At 46.1% G+C, this 23,965-nt stretch overlaps 1 protein-coding gene across 3 annotated transcripts in view; it reads right to left on the reverse strand.

Annotated features, from left to right (window-relative positions):
* NOS1 (nitric oxide synthase 1) overlaps positions 1-23,965 on the reverse strand; it is a 163,148-nt gene that overhangs the window by 19,858 nt on the left and 119,325 nt on the right. For all 3 annotated transcript variants that reach the window (XM_025208574.1, XM_025208575.1, XM_025208572.1), the window contains 15 exons: positions 21,882-22,019; positions 20,845-20,990; positions 20,051-20,213; positions 18,717-18,808; positions 16,914-17,055; positions 15,553-15,692; positions 14,807-14,981; positions 13,907-14,008; positions 13,206-13,400; positions 11,888-11,973; positions 6,620-6,764; positions 5,745-5,849; positions 4,712-4,770; positions 1,066-1,182; positions 126-300 (listed from right to left, as the gene is read on the reverse strand). In XM_025208574.1, coding sequence (XP_025064359.1) covers positions 126-300; positions 1,066-1,182; positions 4,712-4,770; positions 5,745-5,849; positions 6,620-6,764; positions 11,888-11,973; positions 13,206-13,400; positions 13,907-14,008; positions 14,807-14,981; positions 15,553-15,692; positions 16,914-17,055; positions 18,717-18,808; positions 20,051-20,213; positions 20,845-20,990; positions 21,882-22,019 — 1,980 coding nt within the window. The remainder of the gene's footprint in view (positions 1-125; positions 301-1,065; positions 1,183-4,711; positions 4,771-5,744; positions 5,850-6,619; positions 6,765-11,887; positions 11,974-13,205; positions 13,401-13,906; positions 14,009-14,806; positions 14,982-15,552; positions 15,693-16,913; positions 17,056-18,716; positions 18,809-20,050; positions 20,214-20,844; positions 20,991-21,881; positions 22,020-23,965) is intronic.

The raw sequence follows: 23,965 nt of genomic DNA on the forward strand, positions 1-23,965 counted from the left end.
GGGTGCTTGGGCCTCATTCAGGTCCAGCTCTAAACAGTAGATTGACTTAAGCAAAGACTCATAACTTCCAATATTCTTGTCCCACCCTCCTCTAAGCTGCCCAAGGGACAAAGGAAGCAGACTACCTTGAAGACCTTTTTGGCCCAGGTCCTGAAAGACTCCTCCTGGCCACAAAGCTCATCTCCCTCTCCCATCCGGAGGATCCGCTCCCCTCCTAGCTCCTCCAGAAGGGTGTCCACAGCACGAGCGAAGGCGCAGAAGTGGGGGTAGGCCCGCGATCCCAGGCCAAACACAGAGAATCTGCACACAGAGAGAGCCATGGCTACAAGAGGCTGAAGCAGGGCAAGAAAGCAGAGCAAACACTGCCTCCCTGGAGAGACAAGACTTGTGCCTGCATAGCCATCAGGAATGATCACTTCCCAGCCTGGGGTCCAGTAGTGGAAAAGCAGCACTGAAATTAGGCAACAGTCGCCTAAGCGTTCCCCAAACTATGTCGCTGGAACTCAGCATCCCCTCAACTGAAGCCCTTTCAGAACCCAAATTACCTCACTGGTTCTGGGCTGCATGGGCCATCTCTATGCTACAGGGCCATCGCCATGTTGTGGGAAGATAGTGGTGACACAGGCGGGTTGGCCCTCATGGAGCGTGGTGTAAATCGGCCAGTGAGAAGCCAGGCCAGTAAGGGATGCAGATATCTGAACTAGGGCTGACAAGCCTGGGAGACAGTAAAAAGCCACAGGGACTCTTGTGCAATGACGTATGACTATTCTCCTAAAGGTCCAAGAAGTGACGAAGTACTGACCACATGAGTCAGGAGAAGCCAGTAAATATAATAAAGACTCAGAACCAGGTTAGGCCAGTGAGTCTGTGGTTACCTACACAATAAACATTTGCTTTATCTCTGAGGGGCAACTTTTGCTAGGGTGAATGGCCCTTAGCGACAGCTGCTTGTCATGTCCCTCATCTCCTTCCCTGGCAGAGATGGCAGGAAATGCTGATTTTTACAGTCAGGCTGAACCTCCATTGTTTGGAGGGGCAGGACACCGGTGCCTCCCTCCTGCTCACCTGACATTAGCCAGAGGCCCTGTGCTCTCAAAGTTGTCCCTGGCACCAGGCCCATCGCTTGAAGATTTCCGCACATCCGAGGAAGATGAGACACTGTTAAAACGGACTTTGTAGCTCCTGTGAAGAGCAAGCATGAGCATTAGAGCAGTAGCATAGGCCACAACTCCAGAAGTTGGATGGGTAGACAGGAGCTGGGAACTGGGCTACACAACACACTAAACAAGGCCTGAGTTCATGCTTCTCCAGGGGATGTCGCTACTAATACCAAGCACAGAGCAGGTGTGCATTCCCTTCTCTGAAGCAGTTATGACCCTCCAGTAAGTATGTGTTATATTCCCCCTGCTCTGCCCTATACACAGAAGACATGAGGCTTTTATAGCCCTTTGCCACCTATGCTAGCTCAAGCTGCCTGGACTCCTATGTTCAGCTCTGGACGTTCTCAGTTCAGTTCCCCACATATCAGCCATGATGGTGAACATCACAGTAGCATTAGCTGTGGGGTGGGGGAGGCAAAGCCCTGAACGTAGGCCATTACAGAGAAGGGCAGCACGCAGGGGCTTTAAGCCACCTGGCTTCCAAGATTTCCTGTCTTCCATGACTTGTTCAGGGCTGAACAGGGCTTTTAGAGAATTTCCATTTCCCATCAGGAAGAAAAGATCCCATTTAGTTATAAGACCCACATTAGAAACATGGGAAGCGGGTTGGGGGGAGGGAGGGGAAGCTGACATCAGCAAGATTGTTTCTGAATTGAACCTTCTTCAGAAATTGCCCTACACAAGAGTTTCTATATATACTGTGACGGTAATAAAGGACTGGTGTCTGAATGAGTCACCAGCCCAGCCGCAGCTAGTATTACATAAGGGAAGGGAAGCCTGTGTGCGAAGTAGCTGTCAGGACCATGGTGGTGCCTGGCTTTCCCTCTGTGTTCTTCACTGCTCCTAGTTACCACAAGCCTCCCCTCCTAACTCCTTCCCCTTTGCCACTTTCTTTTACTTGCCTCTTCCCTGTCTTCCACCCTAGTCCCCCTTAATCCAATTAGCTGTTTGGAAATCCCACTCTGTGTCTATCTGCATCTTTATGGGTCTAAGTCACTTTTCTAAATAGGGCTGAGGCGCTTTCTGAAAACATTACCCTTATTTTAAGAGGTATTTGCCCCAATTCTCTGACCACAAATACTACAGGGAAATCTTAAACTCTGCTGTCTCACTACTCCAAGGTGTAGCCTTTGGGATAGTTTTAAAATCACCATTGTTGTAGTATATGCATACAGATACACAGCAACCTTCTAAAAAATTACCCTGGCCAAAACACTCTTCTCCCTTCATAGCTAGTGTCCTCTGTTTGAAGAAGGTACCTCAATGGGTGCCCACCTAATTCATAACCATTGCAGTAAAACTTTCGCAACCTACATTTCAGAGCCTAAGTATTTAGGCAGCTAGGCAAGGGACTTGGTTTTCAGAGGTGCTGAGAGCTCTTGAAGTTCCTGGTGAAATTAATGTATTTTGGGGAAGTTGGGAGCTGTCAAGATCTTTGAAAAAATGGGTTGCTTGTGAATGTTGGTTGGTTTGTCAAAGATGACTGCCACAGTAGGCATTTTTACTTTATTCCTTTCACTTAAATCTGATTACCTAATCCCTGAGGCCACCATGGAAAACCCCATCTCTAGTGTCTAACATTAGACAGTCAAGTCTAAAACCTAGCAAGGACACACATGCTTTTTATGTTACCTGGGTTACAGCAGGAGAGACAATGTAGTGTGGCAAGGAGTGTCCTGTCCCAAAAAGGTGCTGCCACCAGGACCAGACAAGCCTCTGCTAAATGCAAAGCTCATAGCAGGCCATGGAGCAGAGGGGCACTGTCAGATACCACATCCTGGTTAGTCAGGCCCTTAAAGATTGCAGCTGGCATCTTTGATTACACTCAGAAGTGACTGGTAGTTGTTGGTGCTGAGCTCAGATGTTCATGATGTTCAAGATATTCATGATTGAAACTACTCACCCAGGGGAGAGTCAACTCAACTACGAGTTCATTTCTGGACACTCCTTGGCGCAGCAGGGATGTGACAGATGACCAGGGTGAGGGCCATATAAACAACACTGGAATGCTTTTCAGATTCCTCCCTATGGGTGGCCTATTGTCCTGTTTCATCAGCTGTCCCCATTAAGAAAAGAGGCCATTAAGAACATAATGGGTATTCAGACTGCAAGCCCTGCGGGGACCAGTCATATTACTTATCTGCACAGCACGTAGGTCACTTTGGGGCTGCTGCCTAACTAATAACAACAATACAATCAGCATGCAAGGAATTAGCAGCACCACACTGAAGGGAAATGTTAATCACAACACTTCAGTCTTATCGAACATCATTTCTTACCTTGTGTAGGAAAGGCCAGAACTAAGACTTTCTACCTCTTTAACATCTGATTAAATACCACTTTATCACTGGCCAAGTGCTAATTCTATCCTGATTAAGGAACAGCCATTACCACTTGCCATTATCATTATGTTAACTCAAGAGACTTCAGAGTGCAGCTAATGTCCCAATTAAGTAGAACTGCTTTACTTAATAGCTAAAATAATAATAAGCTATAAAGGCCATAAATGATTAACACTTTGCCATTCTTTAGTAATACCTCATGCCACAATGCACTTGACAAATCTTTTGGAGAGGTTAAGTAACTTGCCCAAGTCTCAACTTACTTCAATAGCAGAGTCAATGGCGGAGCCCAGGAACCCTGACCTCCAGTCCCCTGCTCTAACCACCAGGTTCCACTTGCTTACAGGTCACAGCTTCTTGTCCGGCTGTAGCTTTACCACAGCAGTTACGGTCCCTAGAAGTATTTTTGCCAGAGGCATAACAATGCAGCTGGGTGCCTGGGGCAGCTGTCACACACAAGGGAAGATACGACTTCTGGTTGCTGCTGTTGCTGTCACTGGCCTGATTGTGCAGCCATTTTTTCCATCTCTGCAGCTGCCCTGGTCACCATGCCCTAGTTACACTACTGATTTTTGCACAGCCATGCAATAAACTGAGTCCAAGCCCCATAGTATCTCCAGAACTTTTAGCCCACTTACAGCCACAGCACTGCTAACTCTCACTGTTTAATTGCACATCTCACTACAATGGATGTAGCCCCCATTCTTGGAGCCATAAGATTTTATGAACATTGCATTTTTTCTGTTTTTAATACATTTCTAACCCTCACAGTCACAAAGAAAAGCATAAGAATTAATTCTAAAATCTAAAACATAGGAGGTAAACAAGAGTAACCCCCACATCTATTCATTTAAGGAATTATTCATAATTTTTTAATGTTGGAGGTGGCAATGCTGGGGGCATCACTGCTTATATAAATGCCTTAACCATTAACAGTGAAAGAGACAGAGACAGAGAAGTCAGTTTTACTTGTTATCTCAGCCAGTTGGGGGAAGGTGAGGGGGAGCTAGTGCTAGCTGGTGCATTGTACTACCAGCCTGAAGTCAAGGGAGTCCATCCCAGGCAACCAACTTTCAGCCTATGCTGAGATTTTACACCTATCTTTTGAGGCTGCTAAACCAAACTGCAGATGTGGTCCCTGGACAACCCAGGGAGGGGCCATTCCAGCTGTCGGGGGTGTGATGTGGGACTCTTGTCTGAGGTTCTTACTTCCTCTCTTCCAGGTTGGAGTTGGGGTTCCTCATTTCCATCAGCGCGCAGCCAAATTTCTAGAGGTAAAAAGCATAGTTGTTGGATCAATTCTACATGCTGTTATCTAGGAAACAAAACACAATAACATGTCTGCATGGCTGCTCTAACCTGTGCCCAGTGTTCCCCACAGGCTTTCCCCAGTGACTGCAGGTTTGTTCCACAGCCCTGAGCAGGGGAACCAAGTTTGTCTCTTTGACTGCATTGGTTTGTGAGCTCCTTGGATGTCCAATACAGGACCAAATATATTGGTGGAGTTCAGTAAATAGATTAATAGCTCACCTCACAGCCACCCCAGAGGACAGCTATCTCTTTTGACAGACAGGGAAATGAAGGCAATTTAATATCTCACAGCATGTCTGAGGAAGATATGGCACTAAAATTCAGGCATCATGGTGCTCACACAGATTATTTGACTGCTGGATCCTACTCTATCTCCATAACTGGAGAGAGAAATGGCTGGGTTTAGAAGTGGGTGCTGCTTTCTGTTTTTCACCATGATTACCCTGTGCATTACACTCAGGCATCTAATAAACCAGTGGTCTCCAATCTTTTTAAGTAGGAAATCACTTTCAGCATTTAAAAGCAACCCAAGATCTACCGTGCACCGCCACCCCCACCCAGCAGGTAAGTCTGTGGGGAGGGAAGGGGGAGGCAGGTTGAGGTAGAGGGAGAAAAAATTATTTGGGGGTGCGCTTCCCCAGCAGGTAAGTCCCACCTGGCCGGGACCCCACTCAATTTACCCCTGCTCCTGCCTTTGTGGCACTGGCCCTCACCGCGGGGGCCTCAATCTAGCCCCCATCCATCCCCTCCCCTGTGGACTGACCTGCTGGGCAGGGACACGTGCATGCTATGCAGGCACTCAGCCCCCCACCCCAGCCTTGGATTGAGTTCAAGAGGCTCCAAGATCTACCGCAAGAGGCTCCGAGATCTACCAGTGGATCAAGATCCACTGGTTGGTGACCACTGTAATAAACCTAGTGGCCTGTCCTACCTCCCCATTCTCGGGTGGATCTCCATTGCCGAACGTACTGGTGACCACCAGGACAAGGGTTTCATGCTCCAGGTGGACTATGTCATACTCATCCATGGACATCACCTGAGATAGAGAGACATGTTGGTAAATAGACCCTGATGTGGGGATACTTACTGCCATGTGGTCCAACTGACCTTTTACATCTAGTAATCCAAATCTCTTCACTAAATTCAGTAGTTATGCAGAAAATGGGGACTGCAGTCAAGTTTATTGGTACTCCAGGCACAAGGACACAAGCCTTAATGGAACAAGCAAAAGCTCTGCTGCCTGTGACACCCTCAAAAATCAATGGAGTGAAATGGGTGACATTAGGCAAAACTGGGCCAAAATCCTCTTCAAAAGTGCAACTTGGAAGGCAGCTGTATTCCCATGCAGGTCTTTTCTTAAGAACTACTAAGATGCATCCTGTGAATTACTGAGGACCTTCAACTGCTGGGTAAGTCGATGGGACCAAGAGTGTCCAACAACTTGTTGAATTGGTTCCTCTATAAGCCACACAGTTATATGCACGTCCCATGTGGACAGCAGTATAATGTGGGGTCAGTGAGCAGAGCACCAGTCCCAGGCACCAATTTAATGGGGGGTACCAAAATGGAGAGTCCATGCCACAGCAGCAGCAGGCAGCAAGACGCATAGACTTTGCACTGCTGCTGTACCAGCAATAACTCGGGTGGGCAGACCGTGCACAGCGGTAGACAAGATTCCCAGAGCAGTCCCTGGAACCTGCCCATCCCCCTCTTTACCCTTCTGTCCCCAGTCTCCAGCATGATTTGCTCAGGGCACAAACCCTGCTAGTTAGGCCTGTGCTTGTAGGCTGAGAACTGGTGCCCTACCTTGGCATCAAAAGCATGCTTGAAGATTTCACATAAGGTTTTTGCATAGACCTGCGATTTCCCTGTTTCTGTAGCATACAAGATGGTTGCTTTGACCCTTTTGGCCATTGCCTGGCCCATCAGTTTGGCAGAGAACTTCACAGCTCTGGGAAACAAAAAGAAACCTGGGTGAGATACTAACAGGAGAAGACCAGTCTGCAATTCTGCACACAAACTGTCCCTTCCTCCAATATTGTTCCAGGTTACAAGCAGGGCTGTGTACTCACAGGGCAGTTATTTTATAGTACCAGTACAGGGGACAATATAAAACCCCATTAAAAGCAGCCACCACTCCAGGTAAGGAGAAAACACAGCCTGATTAGAAGGGCAGTCTTCTACACTCTGTGCTGGTGTAAATGATTGCACATTTATTTCTTTTAAGTCTTCCTCAGAGGCATTGGATTTTGGCTTTAGCCAAGGCAGGGGATTTCTGTGCCAGTACTCCTGCTGGGACTTACAGTTGGAGGTTTCTGGCTAGAGGATTTTGCCCCTCTGTTCAGCGTTAGACTGATTGCCAATTTGTGCTCAGGAAGGAATTTTACTCCCTAGTCAAATTGGTATTGACTGGGTGGGGGGGGAGCGTGGGGAGAGGGGGTTGCCTTCCTCTTTAGCAGGGGGCATGGCAGAGACCTGGGATCTCTTGAACATATTTAACAAACTTTTATAGAAGCAGGTCATTGACTGCTGTGGTTCTCCTACTTTACCTGCGGTAGGTTCAGTTGTTATATCTTCTGTTGTGTCAGGGCTGACGGTAGTTGTACTGAGAGGTTAGACTATGGGATTTGTAAAGGATGGTTTGGAAAGGGATGATCCTGCCTCAGGCAGGGGGTTGGATTAGATGACCCGTGAAGGTCCCTTCCAGCCCTACTCCTCTATGATTCTATGGTTTACACCAGTGGCAAATGGGCTGTTTCTGCCTTCTGAAATACACCCAAGTAATGCTGACTTTAAGGAAAGCCAGCCAACTCTCTCTCCTAGGATCTCCAGGGGATATTTTATTTTGTATCCTCTCCCATGCTCAGCTTCTGAGAAACAAGATCATTCCCTTTGTTTCTGATAACATGGAAAACCAGTGGGTTTTTGTCTGTAACAAGAAAAGCACACTTCCTTGTTCGTGCACAAGAATTACACCTATCCGAGCTATTCCAGGAACAGTGTTTATTATTAACTTAAAATAACCTGCATTTCTACGTCAACTGCTGAGGCAGTTTTTCACTGATATGCTCTAGTTGTGGAAGCACATAAGCATGCATCTTAAGATGAGAGAGTGGAAAGGGGTTGTCAACTTCTGTGGGCTAACTGCCCATGTATATACTTTTACCCTGTGGAACATGGAGCCTAATTTACTGCAGGCTTAGTCCATATTGAAAAAGGGCAAGGTTACCACAATTTAAGCTTCTACTTACCTTGGGATAAGAGTGCACACAGTGACAGTTACACAAAGAAGCTGATGTGCTGTGAAGCCCTGTCCCCTTTTGCCCTATGGTAACTTGCTTGTTTGTTCACACTCTGTTTGTGTCATCATGGGAAGAAAACACTGGATTGCAAGAGTGAAAAACCTGGAGTTTAAAGTCTATCATTGACTAACTTCTTCTTCAGCTGTAGGATCACAAATGCAATGCTGTGTATGGTGGCTTGGTACTGTAGGTTCCTTCATGACAGTTATTCACATTGCCAACTATATTGTTTTCCTGCATCTCCTTTTCTTCTTTGTAAATAGGTAAATAAAGTGGGCAGGTCAGAGTTGGAGTCCTGATTTCCCCCATGCTTCTTCAGTTGGCAATATACAATATAAGTCAACACAAAGAGTACAAGGCCTCTTCTGTATATCCTATATAAATAATGGCAGCCTGATTTAATCTGATAACTAAGCAGTGCATTTAAGACACCTTTTCAAGGAAGTTTCCTGCAGCTTGTAATTGAATGCAAGAAGTTGGGTACATGTTAGCCCAGCTTCCATTGAGGTTGCATGGTACTGTGAAAGGGAAGTCCAGGATTCCTCCAGTTGCAGATACACTAGAACCAGCTCCCGGCAGAGGCACACCAACAAGAATCTATCAGGAAAGCCCAATCTCCTCTGTGGTTGCGAGTGAAGGGTGTCCACTAGCAAAAGGTGCCCTGGTTTCAGGCAGGGAGGAGATTCCCTAAGACAAAACAATCACTTGGAGTCAGGGTGGGGGAAGGGAAAAACCTGAACTGGATTTCTATACCATCTACAACATGGCCTCAGGACCTAGCTGGGGATGGTCCTGCTTTGAGCAGGGGGTTGGACTAGATGACCTCCTGAGATCCCTTCCAACCCTGATTTTCTATCATTCTATGATACTTATCTCAAAGGCGTAGCATCTCCCAACCAGAGTAGGATCCTCAAGGCAGCTCCTCACAATCAGATTCATTATAATTTCTACTTTCTTCTATTTTTTAAAAGTTCTGAAATCACCTTTTTGTGTCAGTTTCACCTATGTGCTGTCACATTCCACTGTCCTCAGGACCCAGCTGATTTTAGTAAAAGCCTATATCTGGACCCTCTGGTTCCTTCAATAGCAGTCTGAAGTATCTGCACAGCCTCTAAATAATCACAAAACAAAGCCGACCCAATCAGGAATGCTTTGCTTTTTCAGCATCATTGATCCGGGAGCTGGCAAAAAGCAGATTAGCTCAGATCCAGGCAGAATTAACAGCGAATTTAAAAAAAAAAATTAAAGCCACCTATACACTAGGGAACAATGGTGGGGATTTTTTTAGCGCACTTGGCAGGTTCACATTTTTATAAAGCCATTTATCAATTACATACACACATACACAAAGCAGCTATAATTAACATCTATTGTTTTTCCTCCAAACTCAATAGCTCAGTTAATCTTTCTGAATCTTCCACCTCCCCCAGGTTCCAGCTAAAACCCGGGCACCAAAAGCATATTCAAGCTAAGTTACGTAACAGACACACCATGGAAAGTAACTCAGTGGAGGTGATGGTCAACAGAGAATGAAAATAAAGTTATAGCAGTATGTTGTGCAGAGATAAGGCTGCATTAGCAGCAGCTGTAGTCAGGTAGTCTCAGTGATACAACATGCATGTCACAGACCAATATATCCTTTAGAATTCTTCATCTGATCTCAAAATGTTTTGCCAAGGAGGTCCATATAATTATCTCCATTTTACAGATAATGACATGGAGCAAAGAGATTAAGAGACTTGGCCAGTGTCACCCATCTGGCCAGTAGCAGAGAATCCGTCTCTCCTAAAACTCATTCCAGTGTTCTGCCTGCCAGGACCTAGGTGAATGATCCATAGAAAATAACCACACTAGTAAATGAAAGAAATATGGATACAAGTTTTCGCTCACTGATGCCAACAATAACAGGGAGTGTTTGTATTGGAGAGTCCTGGGGGTTGGTTCTTTGTCATAAGGATGAGGAAGAACAAGTGGACGTTCTAATATCAGAAAATAGAGGAACAGCTTTCATTAGAAATCTGTTTCTCAGAACCAAAACAAAAACTCTGACACATCATTGGAAAGGGTTCTAATTTTTTGGGAAGAAACTAAATATTAACATTTGTTATTTTACACCCTGCCCTCATTTACTGCTCTGATAGAAAGCCATGTACACCTCACACTTCTCCCAGAGCCTTGTCAGTGCCAGATGAGACAAGGTGGCAAAACAAAATGGCCTTCAGAAGACAACAGGGAATTCAAGTGGGTACAGGGATCCTGGTTTTCTCTGTTTAAAAATCACAACTTCTCTGATAAAAATAACAAATTCTCTGATTTTAAACCCCCCAAATTCATGTTTTTCCATGATTAGAATGAAATGCCACTATATATATATGTATCAGTTGACCACAATGTTTTATTGAAACATTTACTATTTTAAAGCAATTTGGAAGCCTGCCAGTGCCTCAATCACTATAATAAAATAAATTCTAAATACCTATAAATTTTAGTGTTTGATTTTGGGTTTTTTATCATGGAAAAACAGCTCTCCCTGTTCCCTTCACTCACCAGGATGCAGGTCCAGCTGCGGCTGCCCCACCACCACTTTGTGGAGCTGAGCAGCCCTAATATGCTGGTGCCCTGGCCATGCCATTGCTCCTCACTCCTGACCCACAGCTCCCTGGGCCCTGCTGATCCCCCTCACTCTATACCCACAGCCTCCCCACCCAGCCCTGCCAGAGGGTGCCCCCAGCTGCCAGGGCTATGGAGCCAGGGACCCAGGTCCACAGCCCCTTGACCCCTACAGCAGCACCTAAGCCCTGGCTGCCGCCTGTGGAAGGCAGTGCTTGCTGTGGTGGAGCAGAGAGCAGAGCCTGGCTCCCTCTCCCCATGGTGAGGTGCCCTCTACACTGCCACCCCTGCTGCTGCCAGGCGGGCAGGGGCACCTCACCATGGCAGTGCAGGGCTCCTAGTGGTGGTGGTATTAAGCTTCCCCACCCTGCCCTGCTCTGCCCTGCCACCCCAGGTCCTGCACGCTGGGTTGTGGAGACCCCAGGGGGAAAGCAGCAGGGCAGGGAGCCCTGAGCCCACAGTGGGCAGCCTACCCCTACTCCATGCACAGACCTGGAGGGCATGTGCTCCCTGCGTCTCCCCAGGAGTGCATGAAGCAGTTTGGAGATGGCCCCCCCACCCCTGGACAAGATGCCTGCAGCCCTGTCCTGCTCCCTGCCCAGGCCCTGCAGCCATGTATTCCAGCCCCAGGCCCCAAGCCCCACGCACCTCCCTAAGGGGGTAGCAACCCCAGCCCCAGCCCCAGCCCTACCTAATTCCCTCTTTCTCTCCCTCACTATGGGGGCCTTGTTCCCCCCTCATTTCCTCTCCCCTGCCAGACTTGCCCATGGGAGCTGCTCTCCAGCCTGCCTGGTAGTCATGTGTATGTGCGCACATACACATGGTGCCCCTTGCCTGACCACCCTTCTCCCGCTCCCCCCAGCCTCTTGCAGGCTGCAACTCTACCAGCCTGCAAGGGGAAACCCACCATTTCCCATGATTTTCTCCTTTAAAGGAGCAAATCTGGATTTTTCTCCTTAAAATGAGAAAATCCACATTTTACTGTGATGAATGGAAAACCCGGATCCCTGGTGATAAGACAACAATGCAGCAGCAATGCAATCCACACGTCTGCACAGCAAGAACACCAAACAGAACAGAAAGCTCAACACTAAGTTATGGGTGCATCACATCCTAGTACTCTGCCTTTCAATTTGTGAATGCAGCTTTTGCTGATACTTACTTTGCTAGTTTTTTAAACCCGATGGCTCTCTTTTTGGTAGGGGTCCCGTTGACCCCTTTCCAGATATGAGTATTCCAAGGGTCAGGCTAGGAGGAAGAAGAAAATCATTAGCCATTGGGGGTGGGGGGTGGGAGGGTAGAAAGGAGGGAGGGAAGCTGGTTATTCAAGAACTTCAGGTCTATTCTGTCCAGACATGGAGTTTCATTGGCCCATAATGACAGAACCAGTTGAGCTCAGACACTCTTCACATCTGTTAGGGCAGGTCAATAACTTCCTGCAGCCCAACTAACTCTTTAAGCCTAAAGATGTCCCTTCACATTAATACCTAGGTCTTTCAGCTATGACTGGGTGCACTGGGGTTGCAACAAGCTGTTGCAAAAAATGGAAATAGTGCTGACTTGTAACAATATTGCATAAAAAACCCATCCTGCCTCCCAGCAGTTAAGACGGTCCTAGGGGGCATCTACCACTAATGAACAGCAATGAAGATAAGCATCAGCTGGGGGGGAAGAGGAAATGGAATTCATCCCCTTGTGCCTTTCTGTTTTTATAGGTTTACTAGCAAGGGAATACAGCTACAAAAATGATTAAAAAGCAGCAAAATTCTCAGCTAATTCAGACATTTCACATGGATGTCAGTAATCAGGGTGCAAAGTGAACTGGGTTCTTGGTGGATTCATAAGAGATGAACAAATAGTTCTTTTTCCTAATTGCTCCTTGAAGGCCCTTGAGTAAAGGTTGAATTAAAGCCAAAGGAGCATGGTTGTCTGGCTAATGAGGGTACATGTCCTTGGAGTTCCTTTCCCCATTGTTTGAAATGTTAAGTCCTCTGCTGTTATCTTATCATTCACCCCAGTCAAAGTGCTTTGTATTGCAATGCAGGAGCTCAGAATAATATTTTCATTTCCCAAGCTGGCACGAGCAGCTCACTCCAATTTACAAGGAGGAGGGAGGTGATTAGAAAGCCATACCCTCATGGGCAAATTAGAGAGCAGGGTTGATGCACTCTGAAGAGAGATCTGCACACTTTTCACTGGGTAAAGGATAGAAGATAGGACCTCAGGGAGTCTTGGGATTAGGATAGAGATGTGAAGGGTCAACCTCCTGAGTGAAGGGAACTCCTACAGGCCATCAGCAGTCAATGAGGTATGTTAACAGGCCCCATCACCTTCCAGAGGCAACTACCTGAATATAGAATCAATCCAGGGACAAGGTAGAACTCCTGCTCTTGTTGCATCCGCTCAGTCTTTCTATGCTTGTAGGCAAGGGACAGGGACAGGTTATGAAACATGAGAAGAGGCCTAGTGGTGGACAGTACCTGGTACTCAAAGGAGGGTGTGAGCCGATAGTTGAGCATTTCCTGGTGGAAGACTGGAGTGACACTGCCAGACATTGGTGGGACAATCCATACCCAGTCAGCAGGACAGCCCCCACGGCAGCGGTACTCATTCTCCATGTGCTTGATGAAAGACTCTGTGGCTGAGTGATGATCCACAATAGTCACCTTGTCGTTCTGGTGGACAGAAAGCAGGAGAGAGGCAGCAACTAAAGATTAATGCTCTCTGGACAGCGAGGATAGAACTGGGTACTTCAGTAGGAAGAAAAAGTTAGGACTCAGGGCTGGGAGCAGAGACTGGCATGAGATCCAAAAGCAAATGTGTCTTAGCGTTAAATGCAGCAGGCATTAGGGCAAAAAATGGCTTCCCTATAGAAAGCCAAGGCTGAAGGATGTCATTTTTTATCTCCAAGGCAAAGACATCCATTACATGACCTACCAGGAACTGTCTAGAAGGGCCCTGTAGTTAGGTCTGACTGAGAGGGTAGCCCTCACACATGCACTTCAGGCCCCCATACCTGAAACAATTCTAAAACCTTCCAAAATTAATGTATCAAAATAGTTGCCAACATGCCTGGAGGCAACTCCCCAAAGTCTGAGCAGGACCCAGACACTCCCCACTACAAATCACCAAAGCCTAGGATGCTGAGGACGCATAAGCAGCAAGTCCTGCAGGCAGGTACCTGATAGCTGTACAGAACAGCTATGTTGATCTCCACCAGTGCTTGGTCCTTCCACAGTGAGGAGGTTTTCCTCATATCCAAGTTCATCTTTTTAGCTACCTCCTGCAAGGAAATATAGCCATAAGTGAGCAGACAGCAAAGGTCCTCTGAATTCTGCCTTGGCTAAGCCAGTGGAAAGAAGGACGTGCACTTTCCAAATCTTACTGAAAGTGGAAGTAGGTCCTTGCTTGGCACCAGGACAGCTAAGTGTCCAGCCTGTCTGCTTCAATGCAGAGCAGTGAGGTGGCCCAATTTTCTCTGGAGACTCAGGGACTGGCCAAGACTAGTTCACACAGGGGGGGCAAAAAGAGGAGAGCTTTCCACCCTGGCAATCCTGCATTGTAGGCTGTGGACTATCCTCAGTGATGCGGGCAGGTGCTAGTAATCACTCGTAGTGTTCCCCTAGGGGCTCCGTGCTAGACAGAGTCTGGGGCAAGGAGGGTAATGTGCTACACCCCCTGGTCTCCAAATCATTTTAGCAGAGCTGGCTGCAAGTGGAGTGAAGAACACAATGCACCCCTGGAAAGAGTCAGGGAGCAGAATTAGTTAAAGCACTTGACTCCTTCAGCACCAGATGGGATTTAACAGCCACAGCCCAGTTGTGTTTAGGATTACCACTTCTTCATTCCCTTCCTTAATCTGGCACCCAAAACAGCTCCCTTGAGCATACTAGAATTCACTCTTATTTTCAGCACAGATCAAAGGCAACACTTAGATTTAATTTACTCCCCACACAGCAGTACAACCCTAAGCTGGTACTCAGCTGCTCAGTAACTTCATATGTGCCCCACAGCATTTTCAAAGTGCAGCCACCAACCCCAACAGCTGTCACAAAAGGAAGCAGAGGAGAGGCTGGGTTACCTCCAGCATGTTGTAGCGAGAGTTATCACAGTAATCTCTGACCCCGATCTCGGTGCCCATGTACCAGCCGCTGAAAGGGCAGGCAGAGAACTCCAAGCCTCCGATCTCTAGTAGCATGTTAGAAACTGCTGGCAAACCGTACCACTTCAGTCCCAGGTCCTTGAACCACTCAAACCTGCCAAGGACACACTGGGGTTTACCAATCAGGTAGGCACAGGGAAGAGAACAGAGGGGATTTTCTAGTAACATTATCCAAGTAGACGCCTGAATGTACTTTTTCCTACTAAGTAGCCAGCAGTCATCAGCCTGCAGAACCAGTCCTGTGGACATGAGAAAAGAGTTGGTTCCTATAGCAATTCCTTCCCCAGGGTCAGAAAATGGTGGGTGCATTTTCTTTTCAAATGCAGGAGGTGCAGAGAAGAGGTGCATAGCAGAGGACTCAGGATAGTGTGACTGGAGAAACAAAAGCAATCAGAAACCAGCTCTACAATTTTCTCATGAGAAAAGGACCAAGAGTCACTGGCTGTGCCAGTTTTACTGCTGAATGGAAAGCAGCTCTAAGGACTGAGCCAAATGGCAGAAAAGGGTACAATGTTACAGCAGTGGAATTGGGTTCCAGCGTGGCTCCCATCATCCCCTCCCCAAGCAAAGAGATGGGAAAGGCTTCCCAGTGCCCTTAGAGAAACTTCATGTGGTTCCCTCACTGCAGACCCCCCGCAGCAGCACTCCAATAGGCTCTAGCTTACTTAGGATGTCTGATGGGTACTTCCAACACCAGCTCAGGGGGGATCTCAAAGAGTTCTGGATCATTGCCATTGGCTTGGAGAAGAAGTGGCAGCACATCAAAGCGACCCCTGGGTGCCTTCCACCCTTGCTGGATGCAGATCTGTAGGCAAACAGAGTCCTCATTATAATTCTTATCCATCTGGCCATTCAGTTATGTTACCACCTATCAGGCACAGGGGAGAGAAGGGACTTTTCAGGATTAGACTACCTGAAGAACATCATTCTGGAGTATTTTTGTTTTTGTTTTTTAAATATAAGAGGTGTCTCTACTCAACCTGACTCCTAACTATTTGGGCTGAGTCATTCAAGAGTACTCTATAAACCAAGGTGTTGTTTATTAGCCATTTTTAATAGGAACTGATCATCATAAGCATGAATGCTGTGGACTTCTTGGTTACTACACTGTGCAGCAAGACAGTGCAGGTCTAGAACCTGGATTGTTGCTTCCAGAACACCATCTGAGCAAATGGTACAATGTGTTAGCTTATAGCAGAGACTCTGAAACATAGGGTGTCTTTGTATGTGCTCTGGGGGGGTGGGGGAGTGCTTTAATTGGAGTAGTTCTTGGGAAGTGCTCCAATAAAAGTGCCTGCAGCATCTTGTGCGTTCAGTATCCCTGCACTTCAAAATGGCAGCGGGACGCTTTAACTAAAGTTGGTTTGATGAACTCTAGCTAAAGCGCTCCCGCTGCCATTTTGAAGTGTAGGGACACTGAATACATGAGATTCCAAGGCTGCAGGACTGTGGTAATTAGCACGCTCCAGCAGACTCAATGAATCAAGTCTGCTCCAATGTGCTGTAATTACAGTGCGTCAGAGCAGGCATCTGCACATCTACAGCAGGGGCGGGCAATTATTTTGGGTGGAGGGCTGCTTACTGAGTTTTGGCAAGCCATTGAGGGCCGTATGACAGGCAGCCAGGGGGCAATAAATATTAATTTTCTAAATTTTTTAGGGGCCCTGCAGGCCAGATAACATGGCCTGGCGGGCCACACCAGCCCCCGGCCCGCATTTTGCCCACCCCTGATCTACAGGCATCCATTAATTCTGATTCCATCCAGTAGAGGTCAGTGGTTTATGCACAAAGAAGCACAAATACAAGTTGACCAGGCAATGCTAAGTGCCAAGCTAGCATTACAGCACCTGACTTGTCTTGGGAAAAGCAAAAGGAATGTAACTGGGTCTTTCAGATGGACCCAAACACTGTAGAACAATATGTAGATGCTTCATCTATCTGAACACCTGAGGTTTTCAGCCCTGTTGCTTTCTCCCAAACAAGATTGACCTACAATGCCTAAGACGGCTGTATTTTATAGGCTTACCTCTGTCAGCTCCACATTAGCCGGGTCTCCAAGAATGTTACCATCTGGCTGCTTGTAACCAGCATAGCGGATGAGCTGGGTGTTCCAGATTCTGAAGTCATGCTTTCCATCTGTCCTTTGGGGGAATATAGTGATAGCAGACCTGAAAGGACCAAGCAGTGCTGGCATTAGTATTATGAAAGATTACAGTTGCAAGGGTGGGTGGTCACTGCCAAGGCTGGGAAGTGTTGCATAAGTAGGTGGTAAGTCCTTGCCAGCATTTACAAAGCCTCAGCTGATGTGCCCTCTGGCACAAAGTTTGTGCCTGTGAATGTGATCAGATGCAAACTAATCTCCACATTCTCCAGGAAAAGAAAAGTGTTCCTTTCCAACAGGTTTTCAACCCCTATGATGAAGATGCTCCCACTGAGATGAATGGCCTTGTGCACAAGCAGGTGTAACAGAGGCAGAGAGGCTGGAGGGAGAGCTCCTTTTTGTGTGTAAATTCATCTCCTTTTAGCTACCTACTCTTCATGCCATTGTTCCATTAATCTATACACTAAACAAGTCACTGACAAATAAAAAGTTGGGGAAGGAGTTCATCTAGTGGTCAGGAAAGGAAGAGAAACATGTCTTACGTTTCATTCCAGCCCAGCAGCAGTGTGATGCAGTGGACCAGAAGTCAGCAGACCCAGGCTCTTCTCTAACCACTGACTTACTCTGAACCCCAGACAGAATTATTTAACTTCTCAGTGTCTGGCTTCTCATCCATAAAATGGGGGCTAACAATATTCCTCTCCCTTGCCCATCATAAGCACAAGGTATTCTTATAGTACGGATCCTTTGGAATCATTGTCCAGAGCAGTTTTTAAATGTATTCATAGGTTTGAATGTTTACAGAAGTCAATGCCTGTACCCTGGCAGCCACTGGGGCTACCCTTAGATGAAGAGTAGTTGAGGGGCAACACCTTTAGCTTGCACAAAAGTAACAGCATGAAGGTCCATTAAACTAGTGCACTTAAGACATGCTAGCTTCTGTAGTCAACAGCATACAAAGGAGTGATGAGATGAGCATCCAGCCACTTCTAACTCTTAGCCCAAACCTCCAGATACCCAGTTAACAGCTGGGCCAACCAGGGAATGGTCTTTGGCATGAGTTCAGAGTTTGGCTTGCACTCATGGATGAGGCCATAGAGAAACACCTTAATCATTTTGCTTCTTGGTCCTTCTACTCAGATAGGTAGAAGAATTTAACTTCTTTTATCTGCAAAGCCAAGAAAGGCACTGGCCCAAGAGGACATTCAGTTGTAGGCATGGGCTATTCACAAGTATGCTTTATCAAAGGTAGCTAATGAACAGGCCATATTCTGCAGAGGAAAGTTCTTCAGTATGGAGAGACTGACTCATTGTAAAACCTGCTGCACAAGATCCCACAGCCAGCAAGAAAGCCAATTGCCATGCTTGGGCTGGTGGATCACAATCCACTTTCACAATACTGATGCTGATTTGATGTTCTCAGGCTCAGGAATCAGTAGAGAACATTTCACTGTGCTATGACTACTGAAAGGAAGGACAAGATTATCTAAAAGTAGGGATTAGGACTGCAGCAGAAACACACAGAACTAGCATTAAGGGGCCTGGAATCCAGATTCCTTCTCAAAAGGAGGACAAAAGGTTCCCGTGGCATGAGATTGGAGTTACTGGCAGGCAGGCAGGATTTCTCTTGCTCCAAACTAGAAAGACAAACATGGCATAGATGATGGCATTGACAGTTCCTTCCAATTTGGATCTTGGCTCCTCTCCCCAGTCCCCTGTGTGCCTCACCTGAGGTTCCCTTTGTTGGTGGCATATTTAATGTGGTTGCACATGTAATTGAACATCCCATGGGCTGTGGTGCAGTCTCGGGCATCAAACACCTGAAAGAGTTGAAAGGGAGGAGCTGTAGAACTCTCTCATTCTCAGATGAGCATGTGTATCCTCTATGCCAGGGCTCAGATCTACAAACACAGCACAATGGAAAGCACTTTCTGGGGCTAAAGGATCTACTGATCCATAGCTAGGTACCTATTTAGTGTCCATCCCTGCTCCTGTAGTATGGGAGAACCTAATACATCAAGCCCTTTCTGCTCTGGAGAGCCATTTCAAATCCTGGAGATGGCCAAGACTGAAAGTAGTTCAGTGTTTTCAACTTTCTATTGCTTCTAGCACCTTGCCCAGGCTGCCCAGCAATGGGCAGGTCCATCACCAAAAGCTACCACCAGCTTTGTTACTGCCATTAGTCTGTCCTAAAGTGGGACCCAAGGCTGAAAAGGAAGTGACATAAGCCAGGAAAGTGAGGGTCTGTGTCACTGGGGAATCTAGGACTGGGGTTCATTTTCAGAGTTTGCTCTACTAGCCAGTGCTTTCATTTTTGTATCCTGGCACATTTACTCCGCCATCAAACATTTAAGATGAAAGAAACAATATATCCAAGCTTCCCAGTGTAGGAGAGAGACTTGATTTCCTATCTCCAAACCAGACCAAGGTTCAGTATGACAGTTTTATCTAGTCTATGAGCTGCTGCGAAGCTTTAGACAGCAGCTACAACCAAAATGCACAGGAGACAATTAATTCAAGCAATGCCCTTAACCTTCAGGCAAAAGCGTATCAGGCCAAATTTATCTCTGGTATATATATGTGTGTGTGTGTGTGGGTGTGTGTGTGTGCACGCGCGCGTGCGCACGTGTCTGCACACATGTGTGCGCGCGCACGCGTGTGTGTGTGTGTTTACTTCACCAGAGATTAATTTGTCCCACGCCCTTCATCCAAGGCACAGCCACAGTTCTGGGTAAGTACCACATGGTACTCAGAGGCCCAAACCCATAACACTGTGCATTACAATAGTATTGTTTCCAACTTGCTGTGTTGCAAATGAAAGCACCTCCTCTACAACTCAGACAGCCTTTCACCAGACACACATCTCTCCAGCTCAGGGTCATCAGAACAAATCCCTGTGGAAGTCTGGTACGCTCTTTGCATTTGCTGCCCAGAGCAGTATGCAACATGTCCATAGCAGCATGAGAAAAAGTTTGCCTTTTCCAAAGTATCTCCTAGGCTCACCAACAGGGTGTCCTTTTAAGGGCAACTTGTTGGTTCTAGCCATAGAAGAACATGCTAACCTGCAGCTTGGACCACTGAATCCTGCCCACACAGCGTGATGCATTCCGCCAGGCATGCTTTGCTCCATAGATCAGCTCTGTGTCCCGCAGCTGATAGGTTTCTGTGGCTTCAATCTCCTTGGTCACTTCCTCCAGTCTTTCCATGTGAGCCTTGGAACCAAACCTGAAAGCAGGGGGAAAGAAGTAAGTGGCAATCACCAATTCCAGTTCACTACAGAGTGCATCTTTCTGGATTCCACTTGTACACAAGGTTGTGCACACACGCATACACATACACATCCCAACAAGTATTTCTTTGGAATAAGATGGGAATGATCTTGAATTTGGGAGTCAGCAGTTTCCGCTGAGGCACAGAACAAGTGCTATGTGCCACACTACTGGAGGGAATACTATGGAAGGGAATCCCCATGGCTGCATGAGGGTATTCTAACACTGAGACAGAGCACTATACATCATAGTCTTGTGCGTGTGACCCTGCTTGCATTCCCCGCTAACCATAATCACAAAGGACAGATGCAGAACACTAGAACCCCAGGGACTTCTAACACAGAGCAACACTATTAGTGGAGTCTGTAGCTCCTTGTATTCTTGCGAAGCCAGCAGATTAAAAATGGACTAGCCACAGGGTACACATTCAGCTATGACATATAGAGCTAGTGGTATGCTGTTTCTTGCTTATCTCCATGCAGCAAAATTCAGTTGTGCATACAAGATTGCACCATGTTTTGACCAGAGGAAACATGAAATTTTATTGCACTGCACATGCTAAATTAAAAAAACCTTCCAATACTTGCCTCTTTATGGAGGAATAGTATTGATCAATGAAATCCTTAGCCAAGAGGAGCAGCTCCTCTTTTGTCCTGGTATCTTCCTGCTTCCGGATATGCTGGGAAGGTGTCATTATTGAGCCCATGCAGACCTGCTCTGTACACGCAGTGGCCTGAAGAGACAGAAGGGTGATATATGGATCTTAAATTACACAAGGCACCAGTAGTTACTCTGACTTGGCCAGTGGGTGGAGATCAGCTGCACTAAACAGGGGATGTCTCAGGCTGGGCATCCTTGACAATATTTCTAATATTTTTATTTTCATACTTATTTATTAGGAGAGGACCCTGACCTCAGCATATGAGTCAGGGGTGTATCTTATGCTCCCTGACCTGCCCTGCTGTCGTGGACTACTGGGGTCTATAAGAGTCTTACCTAAGCCTGTTGTAGAGCTCTACACTGTCCTTTATGTCTCCAGAGATGGCTTCTATACTGTCCTCAGAGGACCCAACTTCCTGCCAGCATTAGACAATTCCTTCCATTTCAGCATTTGCCTTACCTCCAGGCAATGGGAACTGCTGTAAAGCAACAGACCTTCCACCTCTGTAACGTCTCAAATCCAGGCCCTATGTTATATCTTCCCCCTTACTACTCTGTAGCTGTCCTACATTAATTATCCTACGCTAAAGAGGGAGCCCTCTCTAAAACCTTCCCCTCCAAAATCTGAATCTGGCAACCTAGAAATCTGTGACTCAAACCAGCCATGCCATGTTCTTCACTGCTATTGGTGCAGTCATAGAATCTCTAAATTGGAAGATGGATGTGCAATTTGAATGCATTTTAATCAGGCTTCACCCACTTACTCCAACAGCATGCAAAGGTCCAGACAAACTTTACTAATCCAATCTGATGCACTCTAGTCAGGCCAATTAGATCAACTCATTCAAAATACTATTGGAGCAGGCAAGTTAAGATGAAGTTATCATTCCTCTCTGTTTATCAGCCCTGTGGTCTGGTTCACCAAGCTCAGAAACTGTTGGTTAAAACATTTATTCCTACTCACCATTGCTGTTTTTAGATGCAAAGTATCATGAAGCACTGAACCTGACTCCCAGTTCTTGATTTTAACAAACCTTGGGCACTTGGAAGGGCTTCCATTCACCACATTTTTTGTTGGAGACTGTCTCCCAGAGGGCGGTGGCTGGAAGGAAAAATAAAGATGAAGTATCTGGCTGCTGTTCAGCAGCAAGTTCAGGAAAACATAGGACAATATATTCACTTCTTCATCATGGAGGTCTGAATTAAAATCCTAATTATATCATAGACAAGATGAATTATGTGGTCTTGATTTCAATGCTCATGCAGATATGAATACTTCTAGGAAAGACTTGGTTAATATCTGATAATTGCTCCAAGGGAATGAACAGAAGGAAGGCATCCTCTATAATACCAACCTTTCTTTCTGCTGCAGGAACGTAGAGCCAAAGATAAGCACATAAAAGAAATGAAAGAATTGCTAAATTATGTCCAGATTGACTACTCCCAACTCATCCCCACTTCCCAAGTCCTCCTTCATAGTCTGTGTAGGTGTATACCTACCAGAATTGTGGGGAAAAATCTCACTGCCATTCACGGACTGACATAGCAATGAATGCACATGGCCTGGAGGCAATTTGTAGGGGCAAGATCCTGTTGCACATGTTTTGGCTACAACTGTTCAGATTTGCATCTAAGATTCTTTGGGTAAATTTTTTAACTTGTACATATGACACTGGAAAACCACAGTTCTAGTGACCTTCAGAGGAAGTCAGTTTCTGCTAGCAAACTCCATCCAGTCATCAGCACGCGTCTCATCTCAGAGTTTATCTTTCAGTAGAATGCACAGTGATGATTTCTACACAACCGTTTGGCACTCTAGAAGAGCGCCTGAACATTATGAAGGGACATATCTGGTCTGAAGCTAGAACAATGCATCCAAGCCAACTTTTTCAAGTTTGGTAGCTAAAGGATACCTCTACAGAACTAGATCTGAACCACTTCAACCTTTGAGAAAGTTCACATCTGGATACAGACTTAGGATCTGAACTTTGTGACTCAGGTCTGCTCCAGTTTATACCAAGAATCAGGAAAAAAATCCTGTATTTATCATTGTTCACTTTGTAATCAGTGCAGAGATTCATACTCCTTCTTGAACATGTGAGGAGGCCATGACATGAGATCATACACCACAGAATGGCTATTGTGACACTAATTTGGCATTCAGACATAACTAAAGGACTGAATAAGGAAGAGATGAGCCATGATGACAGCAACACTTGTTTCAGCACAACCAGCTTCATGGATGAGCAGGATGAAAATGTGATGGATCCTATTTTAAGGACAAGCAGATTAAATATTTTAATCCAATGTTAATGGAAGTCTCTCTTTAAATAATCCAGTGACTTCCGATTGAGATGCTTCTCTCAGATTGGATTTATTTTCACTTCCACATTTAAATATAGAGAAAAAAAACTTGCCTTTACTCTTCACTCACCCGACAGAGCTGACAGGCCCACTAGCTGTGGAGATAACTAGTGATGGACCCCCAGCCAGCAGTGCAAACCACCAAAGAAAGGGCTTACATTCTAAGGCTCACCCAGGACTCCACAGTCAGACATTTCAAACTGAATCAGCTCTTAAATCTGCAGTAGCAATTACAAGAGCTAGAGTTGTCTACTGCGCTTTGTGTTTCGCAGACATACATCCAGTTCTGCTCTTGGTCATGCTGCTGAAAACCCCCAACAACTTTGCTCTTCTCCAGGTAACAACATCAGTTTTATACAGAACTGAGAGCAGCCTTTGGCCCTGTGTAGATTGCTATTTCACTTAGGAAAACAGCTCTTATTTTACAGAAGAACATAAGCTCTTACCAGATAACAGCAATACTGTCAAGGCCTTTTACTATATTTCCTATAGAGAAATGATCAGGAATCATATTCAAGTATATTTAAGAATACCCTTTCACGGCTTGGATTCCTTAGGTTGGCTAGATAACAGCAGAGCAAGATAGCTAGCCATGTTAGTCTGAAGTCAGGAGGAAGGCAGGGTAGATTTGCACTGTACAGACTAACTACATCAGAGATATATAGCATAAGTTTTATAAGCAGA

This window comes from Alligator sinensis, unplaced genomic scaffold (assembly GCF_000455745.1).
Source record: "Alligator sinensis unplaced genomic scaffold, ASM45574v1 scaffold692_1, whole genome shotgun sequence".
Lineage (NCBI taxonomy): Eukaryota > Metazoa > Chordata > Crocodylia > Alligatoridae > Alligator > Alligator sinensis.